This window comes from Amblyomma mixtum, chromosome 4 (genome assembly GCF_055824585.1).
Source record: "Amblyomma mixtum isolate Tamu chromosome 4, ASM5582458v1, whole genome shotgun sequence".
In the NCBI taxonomy this organism is placed as follows: domain Eukaryota; kingdom Metazoa; phylum Arthropoda; class Arachnida; order Ixodida; family Ixodidae; genus Amblyomma; species Amblyomma mixtum.
In genome coordinates this window covers 160,509,404-160,526,780 of record NC_143015.1, presented here as the reverse complement: position 1 = coordinate 160,526,780, position 17,377 = coordinate 160,509,404, and the positions used below count along the sequence as shown (strand labels likewise).

The 17,377-nt window shown below is 45.7% G+C and overlaps 1 protein-coding gene across 1 annotated transcript; it reads right to left on the bottom strand.

Annotated features, from left to right (window-relative positions):
* Positions 1–1,828: 1,828 nt before the first annotated feature.
* On the bottom strand, positions 1,829–12,649 carry LOC149349018 (sodium-dependent glucose transporter 1A-like). Its single transcript, XM_089585970.1, has 5 exons — positions 12,576–12,649; positions 9,144–9,240; positions 5,948–6,074; positions 4,853–5,011; positions 1,829–2,895 (listed from the first exon to the last, which is right to left on the bottom strand). Exons 1-5 carry the CDS (start codon positions 12,647–12,649, stop codon positions 1,829–1,831), a joined length of 1,524 nt encoding a protein of 507 aa, XP_089442096.1.
* Between the last annotated feature and the right edge of the window lie 4,728 nt (positions 12,650–17,377).

The following is a 17,377-nucleotide window of genomic DNA, read 5'->3' as shown; positions in this document are numbered from 1 at the left end:
TAAAAGGAACTTTCCGTGTTTTTTCTTTCCATTTTTTTAGCGAACGATGGAAAATGGAGGCGGTTACTGTTTTACTGCGTTAGCACCAGTGTGCGCAATAACGGATTTCGCCGGGGTCTTGCCGAAGCCGCGCCGTGACCTTGAAACGCGAGAGATAAGCAGATGACGACGCACGCTCCACGCGGCTTAGCCAATGAGGAAGCGGCGTAGTCGCCCACCTGCAGCCAATGAGGGAGCGGCTGTATCACAGCTGCGGCCGTGTAGCGCGCTTCAGCGAGCGTTCTGCAGATGGCGTGGAATTCTCGCTGAGAACTCCGGACGGAGTTGACGTGTGTTGCTCGCGCCCCCTCAAGCAGTGCTAACGCGCCTACCTCGCATTTGATTAACTGCGCAAATAGGCTGTCATTTTTTCTTTTTTGCAGGCATGTTTGTGCACATTATCACATACGTTTCGCTACGGTACCTTGTAACTATTGGCACTTGTGACAACTTCTGCGCATTATCACTGCTTCTCGTTGTGCATATGACGTAACTAATACCACACCTCCTAAATTTGTACTTTCAGATTCTACACACCGTATAATTTGAAGCAGAAGGTCATTGAATTACAGCAAATAACTTATTTTGGCTTCATTTCGACCAGTACCAGTTTCAAGTCAAGAGACATAGGTTGCACCAGCCTAAACCAACATCTGTGCCAGTCTAGAAGACACAGCCCTTCATTAATAAAACACATCCCATCGCTTTATCATAAAAGCATCGACAAAAATCTCATTGCAAGAAGTTTTACAACTAGAGGTTAACTATCGAAAATTTCGAGAGCAGGACCGAAGATTACGAGCTCGGAAACTCAACTCTGGGTTTTGTGTAGCCTCACAACACCGAAAAGATATTGGCACGCTGGCCCGCAATATTTCAGATCAAATCATTAATATTAATGTTAGTGGCTCGACAAATAAATTTTCGCATGAATCATTTTTGTGCTACTCTGGAATAGCGGAACACTCATCTCCTGACTGGCCACTAGTCCGTATCATTTTTTTGTCTCCGGTCCTATTGTGTTTTCCGCCGAGCAGCTAATTTGAGCCATGACAATGACCTACATTTCATGTGGATCTCCAAAGTTATCGCAAGAAATATGCGAAAGAAATCAAACAAATATATGCCCATCAGTTCCAAATGCTTTACAGTGTAGAGCAGTACCAGCGCAGATTTCGAAAGAGGATAGTGTGTAGCACTTCTAACTCCCTCTGTCCATTTTCATCGATTTTCATTGTCGCTTATGATTTACGCCTGCTCAGTTAAGTGGATAGTTCACGAAGCCAAACTGTAGACGTATACAGATGATGTAAATTCATAAGCTGTGATCTTCATTCATGCTTAAAGAGATTGGCGTTGATACAATGATTTCACAGCCCCTAAGCAACCCATCAACTATCAGGGACGCAGTAGAGGAGAGCCCTTGTTTACCTACGACCACATCGGTTTCACTCACATATGCTCACCTAGAAAAGTACACGGTCGCCTTGCATATCGCATCGATCGAAATGCGGCCACCGCCGTCCGGATAACAGCTGCGTTCTCTGGATCGGTAGGCGAGCGCCCTTAGCCACCGCGGCGGGTATTCTTCAACTGAGCTTCTAGGTTGATTGCAACCTACCATCGTCTGAGGGCCGAAAAACTCCGAGGGTGTCGCTTCTCTTCGTATATACTAAATGACAACAAAAACAACTTTTTATCAGCACCGCCCCATGAGGAACAATTTGCGTTGATCTCCCGCTTTATTGATGAAATAAACTGACCTCTCTATTAAGAAAAAATCATCTCATCAAAGCTCATCTGCTTGCACGGAAGGCGTTTGGTCAGGATTTTCACCGTCGACCTTCGTGCTTAGCTCCTTGTTCTCATACAGTAAAGGTTTCCTTCGCACATACAAGCACATGCTTAAAAAAAAGACTAGCGACAGCATAACGGCAGTGAAAAAAAGATATAAGAAAACGTTCGGCCGGCTGTCCAAAAACCGGCCCACCAGAAGTGGAGGCGACAGAGATCCAAGCACTCCAGCGACCACCGGGATCGACATCATCTTGTTGCTGATGTTGATGTGCTTCCCTACCCAGGTTGTCACTGCTGCTGATTGAGGACCCTCAGCGATCCCCGCTAGGGCACTACTGGCCCACAATGCTGCAGCACTGCTGGAACCCCACGCCAACAGGACAGCAGCTGTTGTCACGAGAAGGGCCTGCGACGCGACCAACACGGAGAAGGCGGACACCTTGACCGTGACAACAGCAGCAGCCAGGCGACTCGCGGCGTAGCAACCGAAGTAAACGGCCGCAAGACGGGAGGCAAGAGGCCTGGAGAAGTGCAGGTCGCATTTGACGGCGAACGCAGTCAGCATATGTGCCATTGTGCCCTCCAGGGCAACGAAGACACATATGAACGCTGACTGCAGTGCTAACAGTATCCGAGCGAAGCGTATGCATTGCGCTGACTCCTCTGTACTCTTTGCAACGCTGTTCACGGCATTTGTTGCCCGCGTTTTGAAGCTGGTGTTGTCGATGAAGTAGAGGGCGGTCATGGAAGCTACTACGAGGAAGAGGAAGCCGCTAGCAATTCCAAACGCATAGTAAATTGTGCTATCGGTTGGAGCGTCGTCAAAGACCGTTGCATTGAGGTATTCCTGAGGTCCTATGGGCAAGCCGTCTGTTCCATTCCATTTGGCCTTGGGCATCTGCATAGTTGCATTTGTGCTGGCGGTGGTGACTTGCGTAGACAAGAATGGGCTCGTTATTATGGGAGCAGCGAGGCAGCCGATGCCGAAGGCCAAGTGAAGAACTTGCAGCGCAGGACTAGAGTTTTTGGGCCACATCTTCAAGATCCACACGTTTGCGCCTGAAGCCAAAGAGAAGAAAAGGAAAAAAGATACAGTCAGTACACTATCCTATAAGGTTTACTCGCACTTCTGCTGTAAAAAAATGCAGCCTAAGTGCTAACGTCACGGAAATTTTTCTTGTAGGTATTTCGAGGAAAAACATGACCTGCACGCCAGCAAACCACAATTTTCATTCGCTGAATGGACAGTGTCGGTGGCAGTTTAAGTGGCTTCAGTCTAAAATATGCAGAACGGCAGGCAGAAACTACTGCTGTTTTCATTCATGCAAGGATTCAAACCTCAATGGAGAGTGGAGGCTGCAAAAGCGCAAAAAATATAATTAGCCTGCCTGTTTCTCCAGATCGTGCTTCGGTTTCAAGACGCGTTTGTACAAACTACGAAACAGAGCTTCCTGCGCGGATGAAGACCGGCAGGTTGAGCTCATTTCGAGCTCCATTCTGGCTTAAAATATGCAGAGCTTAACAGGGCTATGATTAGCAGCATTTTCTGGCAGAGTTGTGACGTCTACTTGAATCCTGGAAGCCTTGTGTTAGCTGTCAGTGAGTTTTCAGAATTTCTACATTCAAATATGGCGCTTTTATTGTTTCCTCGATGAAGGGCAGTATTTTCTAATGATTCATTTCGGTTTCGGTTCATTAGGCCGTTACCTAAGTTGGGAGAACGAATGAAATAGCAGATATTGAAGCCAATGACCAATAATAGGGATGACCGGTTTGGACGCGGCGTCATAGCTGACCGCCCACAGTAGCCGCTTCCAGTCCGACCATGTCATGGGGGTCACGATCCGGCAATTCTTTGCCCAACCACACCACAATTCTTTTCCCAAGATGCAAACAGCACCGACGATGCTTGTGGCGCATGTGCAACTCATCGTCGTGCTCCGTCATTCGTAGGGCTTCCCGCAGGTTTTGTAGGGTGGCATATCTGTTGGTCGTATTTATGCCTGCATGGGGCGTCATGCGCATGTTTATGCCAACCCTATAGTGACATCATTACCCAAGACTGATCTTAAAGGAAGCTGGGACAAATGGGAGATGACGAAATGAATCGAAAACAGGAAACATTAGAAAATACGGCCGGAGAAAAGGCTATATTCAAGAAAAGCTACATACTAGTGGGCCCACTGCGACATGTATGCATACTTTAATTCATGTTTAAAAAAAAAATGGCTGAGGCTTAACTTGGTTAAGCCTGGAGCATGTGAAGCATCATCGTGTCGCGTAATTTGGAGGCGCACAACCACAGCGACGGCGCGAGGTGGGCCCCCGTTTCTCCACTGTCGTGACGTCATCGTGTCACGTGGTGTGACGTCATGTATCACGTGATTTGGAGGCGCACAACCACAGCGACGGCGCGAGGTGGCCACCCGTTTCTCCACTGTCGTGACGTCATCGTGTCACGTGGTGTGGCATCATCGTGTCATGTAATTTGGAGGCGCACAACCACAGCGACGGCGCGAGGTGGGCACCCGTTTCTCTACTGTCGTGACGTCATCGTGTCACGTGGTGTGACGTCATGTATCACGTGATTTGGAGGCGCATAACCACGGTGAAGGGCTGAAGTGGATGCTTCGCATAAAAAAAAAAACATTCGCTAAACAAACCTGAGAGAAAGCAGTCCTGCTTTCACTCCATTCAAAGACAACTGCAAAGTAGTTTTAGAATTTTCTTCATCTGGGTCTCTTAATCAAGCTTTTTGCTCATTCAAGCCCCCTCCCCCTCTTCCCAGTGTTCTGCCACCACTTCTTGACGCTCATAATCTATATGTTAGGAAGCCACTGCACCAACCCAAAATCCGTCCTCAGTCAGCGTCATTAGATTAATCCGTTAAAGAACGTGCAATGAGTAACAATACTCTCTTCGTTCATTCAGGTAATCCGCGTTGCCATTTTTTATTTTACGCACCGATGGGCACAGAAGGGTGACCTCTACACGAAAAGGTAAGGGTCCGACTCACCTGTGCTAAATGCTAGTAGACTAAGTCCGCCGAAGAACATCATGACATGCACCAGTAGTAGGCTTCCACTAAGTGGAATCATAAGCGCTGCGAAGCAGCTCAACGCCGTGGCCAGGATGGATACGACCTGGGTGTTGTACGTGTCGTATAGCTTTCCCCCTGCGCAAGAGTTGTGAAAGTACAATAAATATAGTCTAGGGTGACAGTGAGAGAGCTCTTTAATTAAGGACAGATATTTTAGCCGGCGTGATTATTCGCTGACATGCTACTCTGCGTAGGGGAGGGAATAGAGGAGCAGCGATGGAAGAATGGAGCTAGAAAAGAGTGCGGTGATTGAAGAGGGTGGCAACGCAATAGCTCACTGCATGATGGCTTCTTTGGATGAGACCAAAGTTAAGTTCTGTTCATATACAGCGGGCGATCAAGTGTTCGGGTAGGTTAGAGCTTGTCGACAAGCACCTAGAGTGTCTGAATAGGTAAATAAGAATATCATTGTACGTCGCTGCTTTCCGGAGCAGCCTAAAGGGCCTAATATAGAATCCACTATGAGTGGCACTTGGTTGACGGACTGCATGCATTGTTCATATAGCGCACGTTCGGTGGGATACGCTGGATATTCGAAGAGAATATGAAGTACAGTCTCAATTGAGCAGCAGTTGTTTCAATCCGGACTTTCCGTATGCTTGAAACGGTATCGTTGACTGTTCATAAATGCAACATTAGGACGAAGGCGATAATGAATTGTTGCAAAATGACGGCATCACAAAATCTGTCCAGGGTGTGTTAATTAGATGCGGGAAAGACGGAACCATTTCGTCTCATCAGTACGAAGCGCACCGCTGATTGACAATGCCGCAAAAAATGAGCCTGTTCCGGCTTGTGGCTACAAGTTGCATGGTGTAATGAACGCTGCAGTGTAGGTCTATGAGCTGCAGTGGAACGGTTGCCATCTACACAATATCCAATCGGCAGATGTAATTGGCCCATTATTGGAAATGTATCGTTTCACACTTATCCCTTGTAGGACTAGCCTTTGCCGATACGCTTCCGATATTTGGCCGATTATACCTCTGCTGATTAAGTAGGTATACCCACCGATAAGGGCACCGACCAGACCACCAACGCAGCGAGTCGTGATCAGCTGCGAGATGGATGATAAGCCGGTGTTGTAGATCTCTCCTAGGTCCAGCAAGGCGACACCGGTCAAAGCCTGCACCAAACCCTGCGTCGCCAAAAGCGTGAGCAATATAGTTGAACGGGAGCGTTTCTAGGCTTAGCCAAGCAGACAGCGTTTAGGAAAGAATTCTTAAGACCACGAATAACTAAGCAGGGCGTTTCACTTAAGATTTTACACAATTTCCAGAATAGGCTTTCTTAGTTAGAAGAGTGCTTTTTTTGACAGTATTGTCAGCGGTGATGTACATCAGAATACAAGTAAGACTGGATAACAAGAAAGCTGGTTAACTAGTATTGAATAGTTAACTTTTTTGACTAACACTCTTAAGCTCCTCAATTATTGAGAGGCGTGTAGCCCACCGTAAGTAATATTCATATCAATATTTAAAATTTCGCAAACGTGGTAACCCTCGGCCCTGTGCCCCTACAAATTTTGGCTATTTCTACGAGTTTCGTGCACTGAAGAGGTTGCTTTGCCTTCAAGTTTCTCGAAAGCTCATGTATATTAGAGCAATGGAGCTAAAATTTGTTACGCCACAGCACTGAAGGGTAACCGCGTTTTGTAAACTGTAAAAAATGATAGAGATGTTAAACGATGGGCTACACGCCTCTCAAAAATTTAAAAGCCTAATGGTAAAAAGTTAACCATTCACTATCGGTTAACCAGCACCCTAGTTAGCACATCTTAGCCGTATTCTGATGTAGTACACCACTGAGAATACTATGCTGAAAAAAAGCGCCCTTCTAATTCAAAACACCCATTTTTAAAAATTGTGTAAAATCTTAGGTGGAACATCCTCTACAATAGTGCTTCATGCCATGTACTAGGGCTGCCTGCTATGACCAAATTATTTCCATGCAAATTCGGCAGTGACTTAGCTTTCTTTTTCTTCTGTGCTTTCATGTAACACGATCTAATAACTATTTATAGAGAGGAAGCTGCAAAAATGTCTCACATGCATATAAATCGTAAAATATTGCACAATTCCTCTAGCAATTCCAGGGCATCACTTTCAAATATTTTTGGTCAATAATCTTTTAGAAAAACCGGCACACATTTGTACCAATGACTTCGTTAAAAGACCTCAAATGTGTTTCGTACCCGTACCAAGGGTATTGAACTTAGGAGACAACTTCTATTGAAATTGACAATTGCTTCAAGATGTATTATGAAACGGTTAACTGATGGAAAAAGATCGAAAACGCAGCAATTTTTCAAAAATTTTCCCCGCACAACCAGGCCGCGGCGAGCTGTACACCCACGCTAATAAAAAGACAGAACACCGAGGAGGCCTATTAGGGGATGATAAAAACAGGCTGAATGGTTTGTTTGCTAGTTCTGTGGTATTCAGCACTCAAAAATATCGTACAGAGGTGCACCGCTTCCATTTAGACGGCACATGAAGCAAAGTAGGACACATGTGTCCCGCTGCTCTACAAAGAGATATTGATAAGCAATAACTTCTCTCGGTGTTTCCGCCATGCCTTGTATCTAGAGTGTGAAGGGAGAAGGTCTAACTTCAAGAGCGCAATTGCGGCAAATAGTTTGAAAAGTAGCAAATCGGTACAACCACTAACTACCAGTTATTAAAAAAAAATGGTAAAAACACTCCTCTATTATTTTCTTGTTTTCGCTGCCTGTAGCCATCCTTCATTTGTGTGTCATAACGAGCCCTTAAAATTCTTGCCTTCTGAGCGTTGTAATTCCTGTAGCAACGCACAGGCACACCTCCGCTTTGGAGTGTAGTGCATTCTGCCTTTTATGAATTGGGTACATCAGAGTTGTATTCTGGAGCGCGATTTTAAGCTATTGAATGCAGGGCATTCCAGGGCTATCCATATTACCTGTATATGCAGAATATCTACTAGTCTCATGCAAGTTTTTGCGGTTCAGTTGTTCGCCGAGATATGTGAGACATATACTGCGCCATTTCCTTTCCTCAAAAACCATGCAAGTTTCAGCCTGCTTGGTCTACGGACACTGTGCTACTCTGTATGTTGGAGAGGGGGAATAACCGCGAACTTGGCATGACTGAAGAACGAGAAGAGGACAGGACGAGCGCTCGTCCTGTCCTCTTCTCGTTCTTCAGTCCTGTCAAGTTCGCGGTTATTCCTCCTCTCCAACATGTGAGACCAACTGGCCCAAAGCTTCCCCTTGTTGCTACTCTGTAGGTAGAGGCTGTGGGGCTTGGTACCATCGTTTTACTTGATAAACGTTAACTGTTTCAGCGTGGAACTAAGACGAGCTTTCCTAAAATTTATGTGCGGAAGATGTGCTTCTGGATCGTTTTTTTAGCGAGAGCTCTCTATCTTAGCTTTTACTGAACAATATGGGGCATCTCCCGGGACACAGCTTTGCGTGACCCATGGAGCGCTACGGCGCAGCAGCAGGGGGCTATCGCACAAGCCCGTTTAGGCGTCTGACAGGCGACTGCCATGCTGGGCGTATCACGGGCCAGTTTTGGCGTTTTGACGCTCATTGAATTTAAACCTAGCTAAGCCATAAGCTTAGCTAACCCGGTCTTTTTTCCAGTCAGTGACCGCATTCTTCTAATATTAACTTCAGATAGTTTACAAAAAGCTGAAGTGGTCATTAAAAGAGAAGCATGCTAACTCAAAATGTTAAAATAAGATGTTTTCCTCCTTAAAATGACTCCAGACTCCCGTCCGCGATGCCATGGACAGGTACCATCGATAGAAAAAGTTTTCGGGATGCATGTTCTTGGCAAAAAAAAAATTATTGCAGATTTACTTCGCGACCCATGGCCACGTGGTATTGTTACTTGCGGGCAGGGTATACCTCTCCCCTTATATCTTGACACATTTCGGGCGACCTGATTTTGTGACTACAACGTAATAAAGTTTTTTCTGCGCATTTGCGCCCCGTAAACTTTTTCTGCCTGTAGAATGAGACCCCTATCGTCGCGTGGCATTTCGGTGTCCCAGGGCTTGCCTTTCACCGTGACCGACTGTGACGCAGTGGACGAATAACCTGCCTAGCAAACAGCCTTTGACTTGTCATTTTTCCGTCAGCTAAGTACAGGTGTAAAATGTAGCAATAAAATTTAAAACACTCCGTTTAAGTTTCAATGTAAAGAATCTGTGGAGTACTCACCATTCCAATATTTCCGAGGCTAAGGTTGCACGTTCGACCTACGTCGAGCCACAGCTCGGCTCGGGGAGATCGCGTCCTCGAAGAAACGACGCGCACACTGCGCAAGAGAGGAAACGAAGTTTGTGTGTTTTGCTAAGATACAAATAAAATCCTACTTTGATTGTTTTGGAGGATATTCTTTTGCTAAAAGCGTGCCATTTCACTGAGTTCAACGACCACAAAACGAAGCCTTTTGATGGCACACACGTAACATGTTTCAATATTAAATAGACGGTTATGCTCACAAAGATGCTTTCTTTCTTTCTTTCTTTCTTTCTTTCTTTCTTTCTTTCTTTCTTTCTTTCTTTCTTTCTTTCTTTCTTTCTTCCTTTCTTTCTTTCTTTCTTTCTTTCTTTCTTTCTTTCTTTCTTTCTTTCTCTCTTTATTTCTTTCTTTCTTTCTTTCTCTCTCTCTTTCTTTCTTTCTTTCTTTCTTCCTTTCTTTTCTATTCTTTCTTTCTTTCTTTCTTTCCTTCTTTCTTTCTTTCTTTCTTCCTTTCTTTTCTTTTCTTTCTTTCTTCCTTTCTTTCTTTCCTTCTTTCTTTCTTTCTTTCTTTCTTCCTTCCTTTCTTTCTCTCTTTCCTTCTTTCTCTCTTTCTTTCTTCCTTTCTTTCTTTCTTTCTTTCTTTTTTTCTTTCTTTCAAAAGGAAATTATATTCGCAGGTGTACACTACTGCACACTGCTTGCATGGATGACCATATATATAGAAGTGAATTTTTATTTGCGATTTCTGAAAAAAAATTAATGTTTATTTACAGTAGGTTAAATGCCCAAAATCCTTTAAGGTTTTGACTTAATTCTGATTGCATAGTTAGCGTCGCTAGTTTTTTTTTTATCGAACTTGGAGAAAGAGCGTTCTGAAAAAGCGATGAGGTTGCATTTGTTTGAGTTTGAGACAATGACCAGATTAATCGAAGTCAGTGCTTCAGCTGCCGTCTATTAAATCTAGGAAGGATGTGCTCATCGAGGTGGACTTTTTGTAATAATACGTTACATCGCAGTTCTAGCTGACACTACTCTCAACAGACCGTCCACGCGGACATTACAGTTTAAAAAACGCACATCAAGCGAGCGCCACGTAACTGTGATTTCAGTAAAGCGTTGAATACCGCGTAGAAAAAAAAATACCGATGATTACGTTACTTCCTAATGCGAAATTTGAGCGCAGCAAATAAGCTGTTTCACCTTTTCGATAGATTGAGGCAAAGAAATCGAGCAACACATGTATGCGCTATCACAGAACGTAAAGTAACGTAATCGTCGGCGCTATCACAGAACGTAAAGTAACGTAATCGTCGGCGCTATCACAGAACGTAAAGTAACGTAATCGTCGGCGCGTCGACAACTGCGCGTCGGCAACCGGCGCGTCGGCAACTGAAGAGCACCCTATCCGCCACACAAGAACAGGGGGGGGGGGGGGGGACCCTTTCCTCCTCTTTCTGCATGGCGGCGACGGTGTTCTATGCAGTCACGTTATCTTGACTCTCTAGCGGCGTCAGCGGCATCCAGCGGTATCAGTCGGTCGCTGCTAGCGCTGGGGGGATGAAAGGGGGGCGGAGCTGGTTACGAGGCCGACGACAACGCCGACGACGACGCGAAACCCAGGAACGGACGCCAAAGAGCTGCGCTCTAAAAAAAATGTAAGTGTTTTAACGCCGGCCAAGCGAGTGTGACGTGAGAACGCACTTGGCTTCGAATTAGCTTGCCTGTTGCCTAAACGTTGCCTTCGCTTGTCCTTTCAATTCGCTTGACTCTTGCCTAGACATTGCCTCATACTGTCCCCCAAGACAATTTCTTTTAAACTTTAGTACCACGTGACCGCACAGTATCTAAGTCATTTCAGCTCAAAGGCCAAAGTACACTGTCAAAGGTCAAGGGCCAAAGGTCTAGGCTTCAGAGACCCATCGGCTTTTTCAAGATTGCCAGAGAAATAGTGCTTTCGCAATGAAAGGGTACAGAATAACCTCCGGTGAAGTCCTCGAATTTTGAGATGGAAGCGGCCCAGCAAGCATGGTTAATATTCTTCTATAGATGTTATATATATATATATATATATATATATATATATATATATATATATATATATATATATATATATATATATATATATATGGATGGAAGGACGGATGAATGGATGGATGGATGGATGGATGGATGGATGGATGGATGGATGGATGGATGGATGGATGGATGGATGGATGGATGGATGGATGGATGGATGGATGGATGGATGGATGGATGGATGGATGGATGGATGGATGGATGGATGGATGGATGGATGGATGGATGGATGGATGGATGGATGGAATAATTCCGGAAGATACAGGGAGACCTTTAGCCGTCCCGCCTAGGCGACGGCTAGGTGTCCTTGAATCCCGGCGGTAAAATATATTTCAACAAGAGGACTGGCTCAGCGAGTAGAGAGTGGAGCCGCTGGCAATCCGAGACAGCGCGCCGCCGACATCTGATGCGTAGCTGCTGGATTCGGAACTCCCGCCAGGCAAGCGAGCTGGAGCGTGACATTGTCCGTCGGGTTGTTGGCCTGTCGGTCTACCGCAGCATGCTGCAAACACTTTGTGATTTCATAACGGCCGGAGCCTGTACGAAGTAGCCGATTCGAGGGCTCAAGTGTGAACAGAAGCGCTTTACCGGCCGCCAGGCGAACACAACAGAGCGTAAATACCGTTGAGAACTTGCGGCTCGGAACTTGCTGTTTAAAACAGCCAAACGTAGCCGTAGTGCACATAATGTGAGGCAATAGATTCAGCGCTCGTGTTTGCGTCTAGCCTTTCTTTACGCGTCTATTTTGCATTGCTTTAATTATGAGACCCTTCGCACTTTTGGCCACTGTCGCCACACTGCTTTCCCCGTATTTCGGCTGTGATTGCCTACTTACGGGGTCAATAGTATTCGCTTAGAAAGGGTATAAGTACGAAAATTTCTGCAGTTATACTAATTTCCAAGTGGTGGTGCCATGCGTACTTCACATTTACTTCATTGTCCGGCTTATTAAGCCTTTGTTTTCGATAAAAATGACCTATGACAAATGACATCGCAAACATCCTGAGGCTTTTTCCCTGCCTCGTTCACTTTGTATATGTGGCGCGAACATATCCTTCTAGCCTGACTTAGAATTCCCCTTTAATATCCCTAGAAATCACATTGAGTAGCGAAGACTAATGAAATGAATTGGTAAAGAAAATAAAATCTGAAAAAAAGGAAACGTTACCCCCGTGGCGTTGAATGAGAATTGACAGTCTCGTTAGAAAACTTTATTTAGTCGCCGAACCACGACTAAATTACCTCTAAAACCCGATGGGTACATGGCTCAGATGTGTGTAGGAATGCAGAGGGCTTTGGTAGGGAGTAGATAGGCCGAGAAACACTGCTCACCTTTGAACGACAGGAGCCGGCTGTGGCTGGTAGCGCACCTCGGCGAAATCTCTACGTGAGACATCCCCACTCATCTTTTGATCCGTTATATTGCACGCGAGATAACGAAGTTCGCCATGGCCTTTTTGTCGACAGTGCACGGGCTCCAAGGGTTAACATTAGCCACAACAACTGGAGAGGCTAGAACAGTGTGCACACTAAGCTACGGATGTGCTTGGTGCCGTGGGCAGTGCGAACAGCTGTGCGGGGCAAATAATAATAAAAACACTGGACTATTTTTTATGAAAGGCTGTAGGCTTTGGAACGATGTCGCAATAAAAAGACCGCCGCGCAAGCCACTACCGCAAAAGCAACAAACACAAAAAGCAAGAAATGGTATGGTATGGTTTAGTACGGTATGGAATTATATGGTATGGTATGGCATGGTAGGGTATGGTTTAGTTAGATTTGGTACAGTACAGTTTCGTATGGTATGACATGGTACTGTGCGATATAATCTGGTATTGAAGGGTATGGTATGGTTTAGTATGATATGGTATAGTATGAATAGGTTTGGAATTGTATGGTATGGTACGGTATGATATCGGAAGAATAGTTTTGGGTTATAGTTTGGTTCTGTATGGTATGGTATGATATGGCAGGTTGTGGTTTGGTACGGTATGGTCTGTATGTTTTTGTATGGCGTGGTTCGGTATAGTATCGTTTGAAATGGTATGATATCGTATAGTAAGTTTTGGTACCGTAATTATTGTGTGGTGTGGTTTGGTACGGTATGATAAGTGTGTAGGGTTTAACGTCGGCAAGCTAGACGTGGGCAACGAGACGACATCGTGGTGTACTCCCGTTTTATTTCACAAATCTGGTTTTTTTTTACGTGCAATTGCATCGCACAGAGCACACGGCGTTTTCCACTTCGCCTCCATCTAACAAAATTACGGTCGGTCTGCGTAGTTAGGCCAAATGCGAATTAGGTGCGCTAGCGCTTCGGTTTTCCCTTCGGTTCCTCTATTCAGATTCATTGTTCACCTGTGGAAGTTGTTCGGACAGCGATGCTAATGCTCATGTATGCGTAATTGCGGATTCTCTACTTTATATTCTCAGATCCCTGAGGAGTCATCATACCACTCCTGGTGCAGTGGTGCAGCGATTAAGAGATGCTCCACTGCCCTGCAATGACAGCTGCTCCCAGCGGTGGGGCTTGAAACCCCCGTTACCCTTTCTGAGCAAGTTCTCGCGACCAATCGTCAATTGAACCGCCACCTGCCATGGTGGGCAGTATGCCCACAACCCAGTGGGCAGTCGCAAGTGTGCAAACCTGCGACTCTGCGACACTGGTAAGGCTGGCAACAACCCGGTAGGTACTTGGGCAGCCTGCCACAAAACAGTTCTTCAGGCAGACACACAGCGGCTAAATGCGGGTAATGACCGCTGTAAGTGCTAATGAACTAAAACGTGACTGCCGCAGCGGGATGCTGCGGCAGTCGCTGCGGCAGACACTGTAAGCAGCCGGGACGCCCCGGCTGCTTACAGTGTCTGTTTTACGTGGAGTGCAGTCGATCGCTTTTCGCCTGCACGGAACTATGGGCAATTTATTACCGACTGTAGTGCTTTCCAGTGCGCAGACTTCATTGAACGGAGGCAGTGGCTGTTTTGTTTTCCAGCTGAAAACGCGCTGAAATAAACTGAAATCCGTGGTCAAGCGACATTTTGGAAAACCAATAGACAAGTTTAAAGTAGGTGACGTAAGACACGCGAAGCGTTTGCATTTCAGAACTATTTTCACTGGAATGAGAAGCTTCAACGTGAAGTCCAAGTCAAGTACCGACTGTGTCCAGCACCAATTAAAGGAGACTTTCTTTGTTTTGATTTTTCACCGAACGAAGGAGAACGGAGGGGGTTACTGTATTACTGCGCTAACACTAGCGTGCGCAATCACGGACTTCGCCGCGGTCGCGCCGAAGCCGCGCCGTGACCTTTAAACCCGAGAGATAAGCAGACGACGCACGCGTCACGTCACTTAGCCAATGAGAAGGCGGCGCAGTTGCACAGCTGCAGCCAATGAGAGAGCGGCTGAATCCCCGCTGCGGAGGTGTAGCGCGCGTCAGCGCGCGTTCTGCAGATGGCGTGCGATTCTCGCTCAGGACTCCGGACGGAGCTGACGTGTTGCTCGCGCTCCTACTTCGCATTTGATCAACTGTGCAAATAGACTGTCATTTTTCTCTCTTTTTTGCATGCATGTTTGTGCACATTTATGCAAATACGCATAAACATATCGCGTGAGAATCCATTGTCGCACACGTTTCGCTACGGTACCTTCCAACTATTGGCACTTATTGTGATAGCTTCATTATCAATGCTTCTCCTTGTGCACAGGGCGTAGAGAACCCCATGCCTCATAAACATGTACTTCCAGATTCTATACGCCGCATAATTACAAGTACAGGGTCGTTGAATTACTGTAAATTATTTTATTTTCGCTTCATTTCGACCAGTAGCAGTTTCAAGTTAACAAAGATAGGATGCACCAGCCTGAAAGAACAGCTGCGCCAGTCGGGAAGACACAGCCCTTCATTAATGAAACACACTCCTTCGCTTTATCATAAAAGCGTCGACAAAAATCTTCTTGCAACAAGTTTCACAACAAGAGGCTAACTAACGAAAATTTCCAGCGCAGGACCGAATATTGCGTGTTGGGAGACTCAGCTCTGGGTTTTGTGTAGCCTCACACCGCCAAAAAAATATTGGCACACTGGCCCGTAATATGCCAAATCAAATCGTTAATATTATTGTTAGTAGCTCAACAAATAAATTTTCGAATGAATCACTTTTATGCTACGCTGGAATAGCGGAACACTCTCATCTCCTGACTGGCCACTAGACCGTATCATTTTTGTCTCGGGTCCTATTGTGTTTTCAGCCGAGCAGCTAATTTGAGCCATGACAGTGACCTGAATTTTCTATGGATCTCCAGAGTTACCGCAAAAAATGGGCAAAAAAAAACCAAAGAAATATATGCCCGTCTGTTCCAATAGCGTTACTGTGGAGAGCTATACCAGTGCAGATTTCGAGAGAGGCGAGTGTACAGCACTTCTAACTCCCTCTGTCCATTTTCATCGATTTTCATTTTCGCTTATGATTTGCGCTTGCTCAGTTAAGTGGATAGTTCACGAAGCCAAAATATAGACGTATACAGATGATGGAAGTTCACTGGCTGTGATCTTCCTTCATGCTTCAAAAGATTGGCGCTGGTATACTGATTTGACAGCCCCTAAGCAACACATCAACTATAAGGGACGCAGTAGAGGAGAGCTCTAGATTAACTACGATCGCACCGGTTTCACTCACCTATGCTGACCTAGAAAAGTACACGGTCGCCATGCATATCGCTTCGATCGAAACGCGCCCGGGATAACAGCTGCCTCTGGCTCGGTAGCCGGGCGACCTAAGCTAACTAAGCTTTCTGGTTCTTCACAACACACTTACCACCGACGTTTCAACGACCGACATATTGGAGAGCCAGGAAGGAGGCGAAAATATGCATTCACTGCATTCACTAAGTGTATCGCTACCAGCACTTTGGAAGCATACAGGAAAATATATGTGTGGTCCACTTCATAGCAGCCGTGACGTCAGATGCAAGTCATTTATAGCATGCTATTCACATTCTCCTACTGCGGGGTAATGGAAATGTGCACCGACGTCGTCTCTATAACTTCGTCTGAGGGCCGAAATTCTCCGACGGTGTCGCTTCCTACCAAATACCGTGTATACCAAAATTCGTCTATACCAAATAACAACAAAAACAAATTTTCAGCAGCACCCGCCTCATGAGCAACAACCTTCGTTGGTCGCCTGTTTTATTGACGAAATAATCTGACCTTTTAGACAGCAGCTCTTTGGCGCCCGTTTCTGCGTTTTGTGGAGTCGCCGTCGCCGTTGTCCGTTGTAACCAGCAGTGGACACCTTAGTCGCGCTATAAGCTGCGAAACCAATGGAGCGGAAGCTTGGAAAGCAAAGGAAAAGAAGAAAAGCGCATAACTACCTTCTTGGAACAGTAGACACCTTAATCGTGCTTTAAGCTACGTGGCGATAGTGACAGATGTGCGCTGCATGCGTTGGTGTTGACAACGTTGCGCCAGAAACGTGGCGCTGAGGCTATAGCCGTCGACGTTCATTGCGTTCATTGGCGTTGGCGCTGACAACGTTTTACACTCTGATCATTTTATGGAAAGGAGATGCACATAACTGCTTCCCTGGGACAGTGGACGCCTGAACCGCGCTTATAGGTACATGGGGTGATGAGAGAGAGATGTGGGATGCATGCGTTAGCGCTGACAACGGCAAGCGAACTCTCGCGATCAACCATTAACTGCCACCTGCCAAGGTTTTAGGGTAGCTGGGTACTTTAAGGCAGATATAAAGACAAACAGGAATTTCTGACCACTTATACGGGAGAACGTCCCATGCCTCTCGCACGCCTCCCACGGCTGTGACAACCTCGCGAAATACTTGCATATACCTCGTCTTTGAGAACCAGACATTGGTGCAGCAAGTCGAGCATATATCCGTATATTTTTCCGACCACAAAGCTTTCTTCATGACAATCAAGAACTGTTAGTGGAGTGTTTATTCAAGAAGGAATATGTGTGAAAAATTATAAGTTGTCTGTAATTGTACATACATGTCTTGCTCGAATTCTTTGCCCCAATCTATCGAAAAGCTGGAACAGCTGCTGCGCTCAAATTTCGCATTAGAAAGGAATGTAATCGTCGACTATATTTTATTGAGGAAAAATTATCTTA

What these genes read in the sequence shown, in the direction of transcription:
- LOC149349018 (XM_089585970.1), bottom strand. Translation starts at nt 12,649, where the DNA reads ATGAGTGGGGATGTCTCACGTAGAGATTTCGCCGAGGTGCGCTACCAG. An exon ending in GCCTCGGAAATATTGGAATG is followed by an intron (nt 6,075 to 9,143) that starts GTGAGTACTCCA and finishes TTGGCGACGCAG; the next exon opens with GGTTTGGTGCAGGCTTTGAC. An exon ending in TCTGGTCGGTGCCCTTATCG is followed by an intron (nt 5,012 to 5,947) that starts GTGGGTATACCT and finishes ACTCTTGCGCAG; the next exon opens with GGGGAAAGCTATACGACACG.